Here is a 17,461-nt window from a genome sequence, read left to right as displayed (position 1 = left end):
TAGTCTTTAACTGATACATCAAAACTACAATTTCTGACTTCCGGTTTGGGTCTCTTCAGCGGCAGACCGAAATCAGCGATCATGCATGGTTTCAATCTGTGCTTGCCGCTGGAGCGCCCCGATCCTTTGGATTTGGGGCTGAAGCCACCCTGTAGAGGTGGTGAAGAGGGGGGAGATTGCTAGCCGAGTGGAGGGGAGCTGCATCTCTCCTCCTTGGCTGGTCTAAACTCCCCGAAGGCAGTTGCAGCGGTGGTCAGAAATGGCCACCTCAAAGAAGAGCCTGACTGGATAAGACTGTGCAGGAGGAAGACAAAGAGGAAAGCAGACAGACCGGGCTAAACAACAGAGAACATCTAAGCAAGGTACCCTGAATCTAAAAGTACCTAGAGGGATACTTCTGAAAGAAGATCTTTAAGCGGCGAAGGAGAGAGAAAAGGAAGTTAAAAACCCCCTTTTTTAAACCTTTATATTGGCAATTACAAATGGTATGGAAAGAAATTTATATTAATCTATTTTGACACTAATAGGCAACCTTAAGCTGAAATCTAAGTGTCAAAAGGAGAATAAAGATTTTTTTTTCTTGGTCATTTTAAAGCCCTAAAAAGGAGAAGAGTGGAGGCAAAAGGGTGGGACTTGGAATAATGGAAAAATGGAGTGCCACCTTGAAAAATAAAGAGGATTAACAGTAAAACTTTGAAAAGACTCCCAAGGATACATTGTAACTGAAATCTTATTAAAAGATACAGTAACCCACGGAAAGGAAAAGTAAAGGAAAGAAACAAGAAGGAACAGTCTGGGATCATTTGGTGATTTAAAAAAAAAGTTTTTGGCATTGGTTTTTTCTTTCTTTTTCTGTTTTTACTTAAAGTCAATCAGGTGGTTGTTCAAAAGTGTTTAAAATGCCATCACTCCTGGAGGAATTGAAGATGAGTCTTAAAAAACAGAAAGAAGATGCAGAAAGGGGAGGAAGATCCTTTGGCTTCGTATTTGAATTTTTTGAAATGGAGATCCTGAACTATGAAAAGCAAAAGGAAAAGCTTCAAGAGCAAGAAGAAGGGCGGGACAAAGAAGAAGCCATTTTCAATGATCAAATAATGCAAAGTGTGGTAATAAGGGGGAAAAGAGTTAAAAGTTTGAGATCAAAGGGAACAGCCAAAAAGAAAAATAGTCTGCAAAAAAAGTATAACAGCAAGGAGAAGCAGAAAAGAAAACTACAGAAGGGAAAATTAGAGAGAGAAGGGTATAAAAAAGGGATGAGAAAAAGGGGGGAAGATAGAAAGGGAAAGAACTTATGAGGGACAAAAACAGGAAATAAAGAAAAAGGGGAAACGTACTAGGATTAAAGGTATTTGCTCAGCTAGAAAACAGAGACAATGGTTAAATTTAGTTAAAAGTGAGGATTCTGCAAAGGTACAAAAGATAGTATTGTGACAGTAGAATACTGTAATGAGTTAGAAATGAAATAAGTAAATTATGAGATAAAACTATTGTTATGTAATGGTATGTTTATTTATAATTAATGCAATAATAAAGAAGAGAGGGAAACATTGCAATTGTTTCTAAAGATTGATAAAATATTGAAAAGAAATGTGAAAGATTTATAAGGAAATTTATACCAGTTATTAGAATGAATCTGAATAATTATTTTGCTTAATAGTAAATAATTTATAAGATGAAACTGTATGACTATCCAATGGTATGCTTATTAACAGTTAAGTAATAATGAAGAAGGGAGGGAAACATTTCAATTGTTCTCAAAGATTGATAGATATTGAATATGTATATATATATATGTATATATGTGTGTGTGTGTATGTATGTGTGTGTGTGTGTGTGTGTGTGTGTGTGTGTGTGTGTGTGTATATATATATATATATATATATATATATATATATATTCTTTTTGCTATGTTTTAGGTAAAAGAAATACAATTGAATAAGAAGAAAATGAGATAACCATAAAAGAAAATTAAGAGAAGTAAAGGGAGAAATAGTGAGAAGTTGGAAAAAGAGTAATAAGATATGAAGTTGAATACATAAGATGACTATGCATATGAAATTGTATCTGTATGGTAATATGATAACCCGGAACGATGCTGTACTCAAATAAGATGTTTTATTTGTTTTGTTAAAACTCAATAAAACTTTATTTAAAAAAAACAACTACAATTTCCATAACTCCCCAGTCAGCATGGGAATGATAATCCCGCGTATATGAAGAGTGGTAGTTGGAAAAGGCTGGTCTATAGGGCCAGACTACCTGAAATGTTACAGTAGATCCTCCCTCTCAGTGGGCAAGCTTTATAATGTTACAAAAACAGTAATGGGCAATATAATAAACGATTGTAAATAGTAATTTAGGAGTTATTGCTTTTAGATGATCGACTATTTAATTGATAGATGCCCTTGTTCTGACCTGAGTGATTAGCAGGTAGTTTGGCACACAGCTTAAGGCAGTAACCTTAATTGTGACTGATTACTTTGGCTGAAATATGTTGCTAAGTCAATTCTGTGTTTCATTAAACTGACTGAATTGCATCCAGCTATTAGAGGTGTTTGAAGAAAAGGCAACTGACAGATGATATAGGAGCATTAAGCTATAAAAGAGCCATTAAGGAAATCTGTGCCAAAATTGAATTGTTCCAGAGAAATTTAACTTCCAAGCCTAATGCTAATTAATAGCTATATGCTTAATGGATGTCAGGAGTTAATTAGGAAAACCCCGATGACCTGTGCAGGAGTTTTAAATATTTTCTGTATTGCTCCTACTTTTTGTATTGTTTCTGTTAAAAAAAAGAAATTTTATGGCAGCACATATAGACTTCTGCCATATTGCCTCCTCTCAGTCAGAATTTTCCTAATTTTTGTTTGCATCATTTGCATTGTAAAAGAGATACTGACTAAAAGACAAAATTTAATGATCTGAAATATTACCAGATATATGTTGGACTGTTACCATCTCAAACTGGTCAAATCATGGGTGCAGAATAACGCAACAGGGAAGGACACACTCTGTATTTTAGAATTTATTGCTGTGGACCTATGTCTCCTCATCTGAGGGAAGAATTCTTTACTTCTTGTCCCATTTTCAGTGTTCCTCTGTGTGTGTGTGTGTGTATGTGTGTGTGTGTTTGTGTGCAGTAATCATTTTTCCACCCTCTAGGTTACTCTTAGTGTACAACTAGTTTAGCTACAACCTTTCAGCAACTGAGAAACTCAAATCCCCTTTCTATAAAATAACTTTTGTCTAAAACAATATTACTAAGAAGTATAAAAGAGGAGCTGTAAATAAGCTGAGCTCAATTTATAGTGAAGGGTCGGTGCAGGGGTGTGTCTTTGTGTAAGTGTGAAAAAAGCCCAGGTAGCAGCTATGACTGTGCAATCAAACCTCAGCCCACCCCCCTTTTTTATACATGTTGCAGGTACAAACACATGTAAAAAAGGGATGACATTTTAATTGCACAGTTGTGATTCCAGTTTTACTTTCTTGATATCTCCCATCTCCATGGTGGATGCCTCTGTTCCTAGTGTCTTACAAAGACATAACCTTGTAATTATTTTGCTCTGATAGGGAAATGAACTTCCATTATCTTTCTCTGGGCTGTTTTTTCCTACTTCTCATTTTTTATTCTATTCGGTCGCTTCCAGAAGGAAGAAGTGTTTGTATCTTGCACCCCTGTGCTGTTTCCCAGTTCTTCTGTAGAGCAAATTGATGGTTGGGTAGAAGCTTATGGGGGACAAGAGATCAAGGAGAAGTATAGCTGTGGAAGTAGACATAGTCCTATATTTTAAATAATAACAACAAACACGTCTTTTTCAGATTTCCATTCAAGATTAGTATTTGAATTGCACACTTTCTTTTTAAGAAAGTGGGGGGGGGAGGGTTGTGAAACGTTTGCCAGAATTTTTTTCTGAGAAGTGTAGAATAGGAAGGAAGATAAAGCAAGACATTCTGGTTTTATAAAAGGGCGGAAGCTCTTAAATAGGTTTAAGTTAAATTTGTAGCCTTTTCAGTTCCTTCACAGTCATATTTATAAACGGTAATTCTTCTGCATAAACTGGCCTTTGAAGAGGAAGTTTATTTGAACAATGGTGTCATCACCTCTGTTTTCTTCTAATCCTTATCCCATTCCCTCCCTTCTTACATAAGTGTGTGCCTGGAACACTATAAATATTGGACACCAAAATGTCAGTCTATATTTTTAAAAACCAATATCTTTGGCAAAGTTGGCAGAGCATGAGTCATTTTGAGAACCGGCAAATTTCAGGCTTCAACACTTCTCAGGAAGTGAGTGAACAACTTTTAGGAGCTTTGGGAAATATTTGTAATGGAATCTTCCCCAGTTTGATGGGTCTCTGGATATTTGGGGTTGCAGTTCAGAAGACCCAGGCCCAGTAGGGAATTCTATTAGACTAAGTGGGAAACACTGGGTAGTACAAGGATGTCAGACTGGTGGCACATAGGCTGGATGCATCACTTGCAGGCCACGCCCACTCCGTCTCCGCAAAGGCAAAAAATGTTGCAATATGTCACATGGTGCAATTGAGTTTGACACCCATGAGGTAGTAGGAGCCCCGAAAATTACTGTATATACTCGAGTATAAGTCGACCCGAATATAAGCCGAGGCACCTAATTTTACAAAAAAAAAACTGGGAAAACTTATTGACTCGAGTATAAGCCGAGGGTGGGAAATGCAGCAGCTACTGGTAAATTTCAAAAATAAAAATAATTAATTTGGGAAACGATCTCACTATCATGAAAGGTTTAATTGATTCACTAACCCAAAAGAAGAAGATGATGATGACAGCGGGAGGCAGGAGTCACTCTCTTCCCCTCCCTCGGAGGCCCCCTGAGTCAGGAGTCACTACCGCCGGAGCGGCCCCAGTCCCGCCGCTCGGGAAGGGAAAGGCAAAGCGCTTTTGCCTTTCCCTTCCCGGTGGGCTGTTGGGAGTCACTGCCGCCGGAGGCCGCGACTCCACACCATTTTTTTTCAGAGGGAATCTGACTCGAGTATAAGCCGAGGGGGATTTTTTCAGCACAAAAAATGGGCTGAAAAACTAGGCTTATACTCGAGTATATACAGTACTTACAACTGATTGCATGTAAAACTGTATGTGTATTAGATCAAGAAATAAAGGTTACCTTATCATAGAAAGGTCATTCCATTTATTTCCATCTGGGAATGGATACCCAGAAACTTTAGGATTATATATTCATTATTGCCAGCAGTATATGGAAATGATAATAAAGGCTTAACTTAAAAAAAAAAAATCCTTATATAAATTTTCTGAAAAGCTTCATTCTATATCTAGATATACAGCATGATATGTTGTTGTAATATTTCTGGAGAGACTTGGGTTCAGATCCTCTCCTCTATGAAGCTTTCTTGGCGTGTTATGCTGATCTATTTAATGAGTTTGCAAGAATAAACATGTAGGCCATCCTGAATTCCTTGTACAAAAAACAGGCTATAAATATGGGAGATGGATGATGCTCTTCATATGCCTTGAATTAGGTAGCCTTTGTGCTTTAAGGCAGTTATATATGGCCCATGCGCCCACAGAGACCAACAAACAAAAGACTACACAACTAACTGTTTCAAAAGACAAAGATGAGCCTTGTATTGAATATATTGACAGACACATAAGTGATAGTGGACAAGTTTCTTCACACCAAGAAGCACCAAGCCATATATGAACAACAGAGGCCATTCACAAGAATAATGATCGTAAAAAGTCATAAAAGTTCATTTTTTTCATTCTCTCTTTCTCCCTCTTGCTTATTTTAATAGTGCTGGGCCTAAAGGCGATAACATCTACGAATGGAGATCTACTATCCTGGGTCCCCCAGGTTCTGTGTACGAAGGTGGTGTATTTTTTCTGGATATCACATTTTCATCTGATTATCCGTTTAAACCACCAAAGGTAAGGTTATGCAGTCTCTGTATCTATGTATTTTCAACTGTCTTCCATTTTAATTCAGGAAAAGCAACAAGTGGATGAAGCATTTCCAACATGGTGCATAACACAGGATCCCCTAGCTAACTGGGACTCTGTGAGGCCAAACAAAAGGGCCCACATTATCTTGCCTTCACAGTGCTGCATATTCACTGGAGGCTTTCAGAGTTGGGCATTTTCTGAGAATATTAGGACATCAGATATTTCCATTTCAGACCCTGTTTTTCTGCTGCTATCAGTTGGACAGAAGAATAGGATTTGGAGAGAATAATTTCTGTTACTTCTGTATTTATGTGGAAAAACATTCCAAAAAGTCATAAAATATCTTGCTTAATTGCCCTACTTTAATCAAATGAATGTAATGCCTCATTGCTCAAAGTACTCAGATATAGCAGTAGCATCAACCTACTGTTAGTAGTAACAGTACAAGGTAACATTCAACTGGGGTTTTTTTTAGGTACAAGGCACTTTTCTTCACATATGGCTCAAGACTTAGCATTAGATTATTATCCCTCTCAAGGCAGTTTGCTAGGAGATATCTGCTGCAGTTGAGATGAGGCCATTGAGAAAAGGGAAGAAATAACCATTTCATCTTTCTGATGCCATCCTTCTTTTATTATAATATTGCATTTTCACTTACTTCCCCCCCCAAAAAACTTTCTTGTTCCTCCAAACTAGCATGCTGCCAGGGAAACAGGATAATTCTTGCAGAACTCTCTCTTGATTATTTGCCCAAGTCTTTTGAAAGTAGGATATGGTTGTCCTCAGAAGATAAACTTATCCACATCGCCTGAAATCAGATTTATTTCAATAAACCATTAGAAATGTGTAATCTTAGTGGCTAAAATGAAAAGCAGAAGTATTTAAGCCCTGGTTTGCTTGATAGTGTATGATTTGATAAATACTCTCTCAAAAAGTTGCAAATCTTTATCTAATAACATATCAGATACAATGCTGCTTTAATTATCAAACGTTTTAACTTGCGGTCTGCTTCTTTGATAAGTGCTCATTGCCTAGTTGTTTCAAAGCTTACTGAAACATAAATATATACCCTATTCTTACCCAACAGCTGTTTACAATTCACCATTTAAACTTTGTATGTGCAAAATGTGGATTTTTTTTCCTGATTTTAATCATATTGAAAGATTATCTTTATTAAATATATACATGACTGTAACATTTGGCTAAGTCAAATGCTATATAGTACAGCGGTCGCCAACAGTGGGCCGTGAGAAAATTTTGGTGGGCTGCAGAGAAATCGCACCCCCAAGCACCCCCCCAAAGCAATTAATCCAGGCTGCACAGAAACACAAAGCTGCACCGCCCACATAGCTCATGGGAAACCCACCCACCCACTCACTTCTTACCTGGCAAGCTTGCCTGCTAAATTTCTATTTTTCCTTTTTCCAACCATCATCTGCTCTGCTGTGCCGGGAGATTTAGATTAGCTGGGAAGCAGGAAATGGTTGGATTTCTTGCTTTCTAGCTAGTCTTTAGATCTTCGGCTCTGCTTTTAAGCAAAGCCGAACCTTCCTTAGGACTGAAGGTTCTATTATTCAGTGCAGACTCAAGGCAAGCAAATTTGAGAGACTGAGCTAGCCGATGGCAGATAGATAGATCACTGAATGATTCTGTGAGCAACTCAATCTGCCTACCTGCTTTGCCTGATTTTGGATAAAGTGGCTCTTTTTTAATAAAAAAAAATCAATATTTACATATAGTGTGCTGTGAGTTAATTTTGTGAGTTTGCTTGCTAGCAAATTTTATGAGTTTGCTTGCAAGCAAATTTTATGTGACAGACTGAGCTAGCCAATGGCAGATAGATAGATTTCTGAATGAATCTGTGATTCTGTGAGCAACTCGATCTGCCTGTGCTTTGCCTGATTTGGGGTAAAAGTTGCTCTTTTTTAATAAAAAAATCAATATTTATACAAATATTTATAATATTTATATACAAGCCATGCCCAGCCAGTCACATGACCACCAAGCCACACCCACAAATTAGGCCACACCCACAGAACCGGTTAATGGTCCCTGGGATTTCAAATTATGAGTTTGGTGGTCCCTGAGGTCCAAAAGGTTGGCGACCCCTGCTATAGTACATCTCTGAGGATAACGTGATGCATTTACTGGAGGCAGTAGGATTTGCCCTTTTCCTATTGGTTAGGACCAAGGGAGATTTTCACAACTTCTCCCTATTGGCCAGGGGTTGGGAGCAGGGAATAACATTTAAAAAAAGAAAAGATCAAAAAAGGATATGTTACTTGTCCAAGCTAGCTGAAATGTAAATCCAGAAATTGAAAGAAGCTCGGTTACTCATATACAGCATTGATATACAAGTATAGCCACTACAAAAAAGAGAAAACTAAAAGGAGAGATTTGTTTAAAATCTTAATATAATTCAGTAATTAAACATTATATTTTTTTTGGATAGTGGGAAAAACCTATGTCCTTGCTCCCTCTTTGTTTGGATCTTGAAGTGGGGGACAAGCTTTCCTCAGCCTCACACTTTTCTTTTCAGCCCAAGAAATGCACCTCTATAGCAGAGATATGCCTGGAAAAGCATCTGAAATCATTGGAAATTTAACTAAAAGGGATATTTAATATAAACAGTTGACCACATTTCACTAGCACTTTGATTGATGTTGAGTTCAAGTGCCCTGAGCAATAGTAACAGTGTAAATGAATTAAAATGCCTCAAAATTGCCACATTGGGTGGAATGTGGCATTTAGCGACAGTGCAAGTAGAATCAGCGATAGAATCAATTGTAAATTTTTTAAGTGCATAGACCTCTTTTTTGGTTTGTGTTAATCCTGCTTCCTGAAAAATATATTTTTTTTAAAAATGTCAAATCTACAGTAGCTCTTAACATTGTGAGAAGCATAAGCCAAGATTTCCCATACTTGCTGATACAATATAGCAGTTTAATGCCAGTATAAGTGTTTGTTTAAAGATTGCAGGTTTGCAGCAGATGTTTGATGAAGAAGATTCACATTCTGCTATTGAATAAGTAGACTAAATGTTAGATTCATCAAGTTAGTTAATCTGTTGTATACCTGCAACAGAAATCAAGAAGCTAAGGCCCACCCCGCAATCTCTTCTCTCTTTTTTGTCTCTTCACTTGTCTAACAAGTACCGTGCTTCTCCAACAATACACGCCCCCCCCCCATAGGAAGACCCAGCATGTTTTCTAGGCATAAAATGTAATTAAGCCCCTCCTCCCAAATTTAGGCCTATTTTAAAACATGCAAAATGGGGGAAAGGGCGGGGGGGACTTGCCGTTAGGAGCGCCCCGTGGGCAGCCATGCCTCGCCACAGCTGCTCCTAACAGGTGATCATGGCAGAGTGTGGAGAGCTCCTTACTCCCACCAAGCACCTTTGCTGCAGACCCAAGACCTTTGGTGCCTGCTGCTGTTGCTTTCCCTTCTGCCCATGCCACTGCCACGTTTGGAGCTGCCGCTTCTGCGTTTGGAGCGCCGCCACTGTTTGGAGCACATTTGGAACGGTGGCGGTGCTCCAAACGGTGGCGGTGCTCCAAACGCAGAAGCGGCAGCTCCAAACGCGGCGGCAGCATGGGCAGAAGGGAAAGCAACAGCGGCGGGCGCCAAAGGTCTCGGGTCTGCAGCAAAGGTGCTTGGCGGGAGTTGGGAGCTCTCCCCCGTCCGCCATCATTGCCGCTGGAGCGGCTGGTGGCGAGGCATGGCTGCCCGCAAGGCACTCTAGGCAAGGATGCAAGGGGGGAGAATTAAGTCATCCCCGAAAAAAAAGCCTAGCCGCTTTTTCGGGGCTCAAAAAAAAATAAGACCCGGTCTTATTTTATGAGAAACACGGTAATATATTCTAGGTAGGAACAAAAGATTATTCTAGTCATGCCCAAAACAATTAAGATTTATTTCTTTTTCTTTTTTTCTCTAAAAAAAATGAAAAAAGGTAGTGGGAAAGCCACATCAATTTCCATAGTATTATCTCAATATGCATCTCCTGTCAATTTCACAAAGGCTTGTCATTTGGCATAAATCTGTAAAAGGCTCAAATGCAAAGTCAGATATTTCCCTCTTTTCCCACTTGTAAGTTCCTTGAAACATCTGGAAATGGGGCAGACCTAGAGATGCCCTGGAGCTGATTCTTTGTAGAGAAGGGATCACCAAGACTCAGCGGGTCCTGTCCTCTTCAGGAGTTTATTCATGAATGGCATCTGAACATGCATCAGTTTTGCACATGACACGGAACTGAGTGCACTGAGGATTCTATCCCAAACCACAGAATTTAATGGCAAAAGTATTAGGGTGGAATGCTTCCCCTTTTTCCTCCTTTTCTCTCCACATCATTTTAGTGTTTGATTTCTAATTTACATTAAGTCAGGTCCTGGTGTAGTGTCCTTGATTATTGAGTGACATTACATCAGAGTTTCCTAATTCAGATTCAGTAGAGCAAGTGCTGCTATTCCACCAGTTTGGTCTGGTTCCGGTGTACCGATAGCACCGAAGATCAGCGGAGACCAAACCGGTTTTCTCTGATGAGCTGCTGTTGGGCCCACCCACCCAGGCTCCCATACTAACCTTTATTCCCGCCTTTTGAAGCGCAGCTGCTTTGCGCGGCACAGCAGATTGCCGCACGTCAGCTGTTGAAGCTACAGGGAGAGTGCAGGATTGCAGGAGGTGAGTAGGAAACCCTCTGTGCCTGCGCAAAGTGCACATTTGGCATGGACGCACTCAAAGTGTGTACATGCACACGCAAAGCGCATTCACCAAGCCACACCCACTGAACCGGTAATAAACTACTTTGAAACCCACCATACTGCAGCATAGGGCTTAAAAAGTGAGTGCCACACTAAGCTAAGCCATATGAAAGACTTAACTAAGGGGAAGGGATCTGTTCCAAGTTTTACTCTCCTATAGTTCAGAACTGTATTTCTCAAAAATACGTTATGTAGTTCAAAACATAAGGGTAACCAATTTCAGTCATACATCTTCTATAGGAACATATGTTCCTAGTTAACAGAGCCGGCTCTTAATACATCTAGGCCTTACTGCCTACTGTCACTTATCAGAGAGGGCTTTTCCCCCCACCAAGATGAGTTAAGTCAGGGCTGTCAAAGTCTTGGCCCATGGGCTGGGTGTGTCACGCGCGGGTCACGCCCATGCCCGGTTTAGCAAAGGGGGGGAAAGTCGCAATGTCAGTGGTGGGCTGCAACCGGTTTAACAACCGGTTCTGTGAGCACGCACTTCGCCACTGCCCAAGACAATTACATGGTGACGCTGTGAGTTTGACACCCCTGAGTTAAACTGAAGTTTCAGAGATTGAACTTGAGACCATCTTGATGTGGTCTATGTGGAGTATACTGATCAGACAGAGATTTTGAATAAGTAGTCTACTTTTATGAGTGTTAGTAGCCTCAGGAGAGCAGCCTGAGTCAAGATTTGGTTTTCTGTGGAAGCTGGTACCATTGAAGATTGCTTTTGCAATATTCAAAATGTACTAACATGCTCTATGAGCATATTCCTACTGGGTTGGAAAACCCATCAAAGTAAATGCCAACAGTTGGAGACGATTCAGTGATGATCTTATTTATAAAAGCGGTCAGGTTACATATAGATGAATCAAGAACAAGAGCCCCAAGGTTAATTGAGGGGAATCATGACATCTGGATCATGATGGCTCTCATGTTCCAGAGGAGCTTTGTTCTCCAAATCTGGTGCTCTTCAGATTTCTCAAACATGCATCATCCATTTTGGGCATCATAACTAGTGAAAAGACCTGCAGCGCCTCACTTTGAATCTCACGTTCCCCCCGTTTTAAATGAAAGCTGGGTATCTTAAGTGCCATTTTCCACATGCTCACAGTGGAAATAGTCCATGGGCTCCTTTAAACTGTGACAGGCAGAATTACGACGAAATCCCGATACAAACTCTGCCCTTTTGTACTTTGCATTCCAACTTGGTATGCAAGTACACAAGTCACAAGTCTTGGGACTTGCAGTGTCGCTTGTCTGCCCCAAGGAAACCGATGAAACCACTATTTCTCAAGGGCAGGCAAATGTTTGTATGTATCGGCTGTTTTTTCATTTTGTTTTTTTTTCCCAAAAAGCATTAAAAATGCTGGAGGCTTGTCAAAACAAAACAAAAAAAACACAATAAAGCTTTTAGCTTTGAGACATACAGTATATAGCAGTTGTGAATGAGGCAGCTGCTTAACAAAAGAAGAGAGAGGAGACCTCTTTTCAGATGAGGCGTAAACAAACATCAGAAACAAACAATTTTTTCCTGCCCCCAAAATGAAAGGTCTCGACAGAAAAATCTTCCCACCGAGGGAGAATCATTCAAGACAGGTTTCAAAAGGCTAGCAACAAACTATGCCTGAAAAGCGTGTGATGATCTTCTCCCCTCCCCTTCTGTTGCTCTTCTACCTGCAGGTTACTTTCCGTACTAGAATCTATCACTGCAACATCAACAGTCAGGGAGTCATCTGTCTGGATATCCTGAAAGACAATTGGAGTCCTGCTTTGACTATTTCAAAGGTTTTGCTGTCTATTTGCTCCCTCTTGACAGACTGCAATCCTGGTAAGGCAATCTTTCACTTTTCCCTCCCCCGGATTTAATGATTATTAATTCCGCAACAGGCACAGCCAGAGGAGGCTGCTTCCCTCACTTTTGTCGACAACAGAAACTTCTCATTTTTGCCATGTCTGAAAATGGGGCACAAACTGGCAAGTGTATGGTTTTTAAACCTGTGAGATAAACCCACATTGAAAAGAGGCTTGTTTGATTTGCACGTATAGAACAGCTTATGAATAAAAGCCTCTTTTTCTTCTGATTATCTTTCAACCTATAAATGCCTCCTATGCTTTGCTATGGAAAGGCTATGATACATGGGCGTCCCCAGACTGATTTTCTTCAGATGTTTTTTGACCATTATTCAGGTTTTTTTTTTACCTGAAGGTTGAAAGTCTTCCAATGAGTAACAGCACCAACTCAAGGGATATTGTTTTAGATCGATTCAAATGGCAGTGATAAGACCCTTGGTTCCATTCCATTGTTTAAACATGCAGAGCACGCATGTTTAAACAGAAAACATGGCTTGGCCAAGCTAAGTTTCCATGTACAAGGAGAGTTCAGTAGCACAATGAGTCTTGGATACACTGTCCACATATGCTGTCTCGGCACTTTTGTAGTCAGTTCCAGTATGCCAGTCTCTTATCAGGAAAAAAAAAAAGACTGCAATAGAAGGTTGGCCTGCATCTGTAGCTCAGCTAATACAAACTGCTACCACTTGGTTTTTCATTTATTTACTGTATCAATTTGTATACCATCTCTCTATTGCAGCTCTGGGCAGCGCACATAGGGTTAGAAGCACATGAAACAGAACATAGTCAAAATTAGTAAAATAATGGCCGCCGAAGACAAACTGAGCTCTGATGATAACTTGCAATGATGGGCTCATCTAATCTCCAAACCCCTTGCCCAGGGGAACACCCAAGTCTTCAGTAACTTCCAAAAGGCCAGCAGAGTTGAGTCTCCACTAATCTCTACAATATTAAGGCTTAATATATAGGACCTAAAGTGCATCTTTAGGATGTAGAGGAATGGACCAACCTAGAAAGAGCCAGTCCTGCATATATTAGTCCCATGTAGACTTTTATACATGACAAATAGCACTTTGAGTTCCATCTAAGATGTGCATTAGGAGCAACTCACAAAACAGTGGTGTACATGGGCAAGGTATACCTGCAGCTGCTTACATTGTTGAATTCTGGAATTCAGTTGTAGCTTTCAAGTGACATTCAAGGATAGCTCCATGTGGGGTGTATCTAGTTCGCTCAGGAAATTACCAAGGCTGAACAGCTATAAACAGTACTCACCCAATTCCAGACCTCACCAGTACTCACCCAATTCCAGGGAATGACCTCACCTAGCAGCTTCATATAGATGCTAAATAGGAGAGGGAGAGTACAGAGCCCTGCAGGACCCCACACAAAAAGGGTCTGGGGCTAGATCTCCTAACCTCCTCCTCATCCATGGGAACCAGCCCTGGAAAAAGAAGGTTCCACAACACTGCTACTCACTTCTTCCGTTGCCACACCTGCTCATCAATGACACGTCTTGTTCGGGAGTGGTGAACAATGGAAAATCCTGTTATGCAGATTCTGAATCCAAATTGCTTTTTTTGAGGGGGGTGGGACTGAGATGCTGCAATTTGCTCATACTATACATCTATATCATTTATAGTGTTCTATGCACGTGTTGGTTGTCGCCTAAAAAGCCCTTCATGGTATAAGGACTAGTTATCTGAGAGACTACATTTTTACCTTTGTTTCCCCTAATCCTATAAGATGTGCAAAAAAAAAAAAAGCATGCTTTGGGTGCACTCGATTAAACCATTTCTTCGGATGGGATGGAAAAGGCATGCCTTCCCTTTCATACCATCTGCTTTCTGGAATGGTATTCCTCCAGAGCTTTGATCGGTTCAACCCTGCTAACCTATAAACTAGCCTTGAAGATCTGACTTTTACTCATGCTCTGGCTTAGATGGGTTGAATGAGACTGTGTTAAATGTTTTATCGATTTCTACTGGTTATAGTCCTTTTACTTTTTTTATAAACAAATTAAGTTATTATTTTGGGTTGTGTTTTTAATTTGTATACTGTTCAGAATTGTGGATTGGGTGACCTTATACCAGGGGTGTCAAACCCCATTTCATTGTGGGCCACATCAGGGTTGTGTTTGATCTCAAGAGGCTGGGGTGGGCAGATTGGGCAGGGCCAGCTCGACGTCCCTTGTGTCATGGCGCCTGTGGCAGCCCAAGTGCTTGGCCAGTGAAAACAAGCTCCCGAGCTCCGTTTTTGGCTGCAACGGCTTCCTGCAACCCACTGCCAGTGAAAACGGAACTCGGGAGGGCTGCCCTCCCGAGCTCCGTTTTCACTGGCAGAGGCACCACAGGCCAGTCCCTGTTGTTTTCAGGGCGGCCCTGTGGGCCAGATCTAAGCACCGGCCCACGGGCCTTGAGTTTGGCACCTCTGCCTTATACATTTGAATTGATTAATTAATTATGAAACAGTAAGTGGTACTGGCGTTGAGTACTTTTCCCTGTCTTAATTGGCAAATATGTGAAATGAATTGTTGAAACTTTGCTCATTACTTTGCTTACTGGGGAATGACTGCTAATGTGTCTCCTTCCTTCCTTCCTTCCTTCCTTCCTTCCTTCCTTCCTTCCTTCCTTCCTTCCTTCCTTCCTTCCTTCCTTCCTTCCTTCCTTCCTTCCTTCCTTCCTTCCTTCCTTCCTTCCTTCCTTTCTCCCTCCCTCCCTCCCTCTCTCTCTCTCTCTCTCTCTTTCTCTCTCTCCCTCCCCTGTTGTCCCTTGCTGAATTCTTGCAGCTGATCCGCTGGTGGGAAGCATAGCCACTCAGTACCTGACCAACAGAGCAGAACATGACAGGATAGCCAGACAGTGGACCAAGAGATATGCAACATAAGTGATGTTGACTACTTGGCGCAGTGTGAAGGTGCGGGGATGCAGCTTTGCAGTGTGCAACCAAACTTTATAGCCTTTACAATACGGACTTCTGTGTATATGTTATACTGATTCTACTCTCTGCTTTTATCCTTTTGAAGATTGGAATACTGCTTTCTCTCCCTCCTCCCCTTCCCCAAAAGGTAAATGCTGTCAAGAGTAGAACTTTGTAGCTGTAGATTAGTTATGTTTAAAATGCCTACTTGCAAGTCTTGCTTCTTTGGGATATCAAAATGTATTTTGTGATGTAACTAAGGATACTGTTCCTGAAGTCAACCAAATATAATAGTGCATTTTAGCCTAATTCATTATCTGTATGAAGTTATTAAAGGTAGCTGTAGATTACTAGGAATTACGTCATTTGTATTAAGCCCAGATCTATTTCCGATATGTGGTACATGCTGTTGTGAAAAATGTTTAAGACTTTTACCTTTGTCAGTTTGTAACGAAAAGGATTTCTTTTATCCTTGTCCCCTCTCATCACTACCCACTTGTAGCTCAGAGAGCATCCAGTGTATCATCTCAAACACAATAAACATGTTCCCCAAGGAAGAGCTTCTCTGTTTTCATATTTGAAACTAAAATGTGGGCAGAGCCAGTAGGACTGTTTATATACAGATCCTTGTGGAAACCTAACGTAAGGCAAGAAGGCCCCACTCAGAAGGCCTGGAACATCATGAGACTTGTAGCTTGCCTCCAACAACGTTTCTTAAGGCAGAACTTCATAACGCTAAACCTGGCATTTATAGCCATAGACATGTACAAACAGATAAGCTAGAACACCAGTAAGGCTTTAAAAGGATGATACCTTCCATCACTATTTCTCCTCTCCTCCCAATTGCTGCCTTGAAATACTAACCAGTGTGGTGGTGGTAGGTAGTAGGATCATCATCACTCCTGTAAAATTCATGTTATAGCATCCATCACATGAACATCTGTTCTCCAGCAGAAAGGACAGAGGAATGTTTCCACTAAATCTGTAGAATGTTAAAGTTCAATGATGTAATGATGGCAAAGCAAAATTAGGACCAATGAAGAAACTCCATTGACCTTGTCCTTCCTCACTTCATTCCTGGTAGTCATGAGGTCCAACCACAATGTTCACAGTTGCTATTATAGTTTGGGGAGAGGAATAGGACCTTTAGGACCACAGTGATGGGCAAGATTAAGTCACTAGTCTTGCAGTCTCTTCTGTAATCTCCTGAACCAATATTTATCAGCTGAAAAACATAAAACACAATTTAGGCAACAAATTTAATCTCATGTTTAGATCGACTCCCATTTTTCCTTGACAGAGGAATAATATTGTTGAGCTGCACTTGATGCCTAATTGTTCTCCGTTGCAGCACAAAAAGCTTTGACACAGTGGGCAAATAGTGCGGACCACAATTTGCCAAGTGTAACAACCTGTTGACTTGTAAACAACCTGACAACCTCCAGTTGCTTGAAACAAACTTTTCTACACTTCTGCATCTGATCAGAACCTGAAGTCCTGAAGATGTTAAGAACTGTGATACTGTACAATTCTCTCTGTTGGATGCCAAGGAGCTGATGGAAACATGACATATGCTCTGGTGTCAGTTGATTCTTAATTAGTCAGTTGATTCTTGACCAGTGAGTGTATAGCTGATAAGGCCATTGTGAGTATAGTTGATGGCAGGCAGGGTAATCTTATTATTTTATGCATTCTCCAGGATGAAGGAGCAAATTACCGAAACTTTATTGGATTTCACATAATCTCCCACCTATTTATATAATTTACCATAAATAGGGTCATCTTTATAATTCCAAAATTTTGAGGATTTTGGATTTTGCCCATATTTTCTAATTTGTAGAAGATGTCCACTGCTCCAGGGCTTTAGAGGTAGGCTTCTGAATTATGGTAAACCCATCTTCCAAAGCAGTACGGTTGCATGATTGGTTATTCACATCTCCGTGTGTGTCATAAACAGTGTCATGAAACTTCAAGTGAGTTTTTTTTCTCAATGAGGTCAG

At 40.4% G+C, this 17,461-nt stretch overlaps 1 protein-coding gene across 5 annotated transcripts in view; it reads left to right on the top strand.

Annotated features, from left to right (window-relative positions):
- Window positions 1–16,018, top strand: part of UBE2E3 (ubiquitin conjugating enzyme E2 E3) — a 122,315-nt gene extending 106,297 nt beyond the window's left edge. For all 5 annotated transcript variants that reach the window (XM_026668048.2, XM_087949640.1, XM_087949639.1 and 2 more), the window contains 3 exons: window positions 5,793–5,925; window positions 12,372–12,519; window positions 15,331–16,018. In XM_026668048.2, the coding sequence (XP_026523833.1) occupies window positions 5,793–5,925; window positions 12,372–12,519; window positions 15,331–15,428 (379 nt within the window). In that variant the 3' untranslated portion in view covers window positions 15,429–16,018. The remainder of the gene's footprint in view (window positions 1–5,792; window positions 5,926–12,371; window positions 12,520–15,330) is intronic.
- The last annotated feature ends 1,443 nt before the right edge of the window (window positions 16,019–17,461 follow it).

This window comes from Notechis scutatus, chromosome 1, assembly GCF_049901735.1.
Source record: "Notechis scutatus isolate UNSWTSFEM ecotype Mainland chromosome 1, rNotScu1.2, whole genome shotgun sequence".
Taxonomy (NCBI): Eukaryota; Metazoa; Chordata; class Lepidosauria; order Squamata; family Elapidae; genus Notechis; species Notechis scutatus.
The sequence above is the reverse complement of the archived record's forward strand: the minus strand, read 5'-3'. Positions and strand labels throughout refer to the sequence as shown.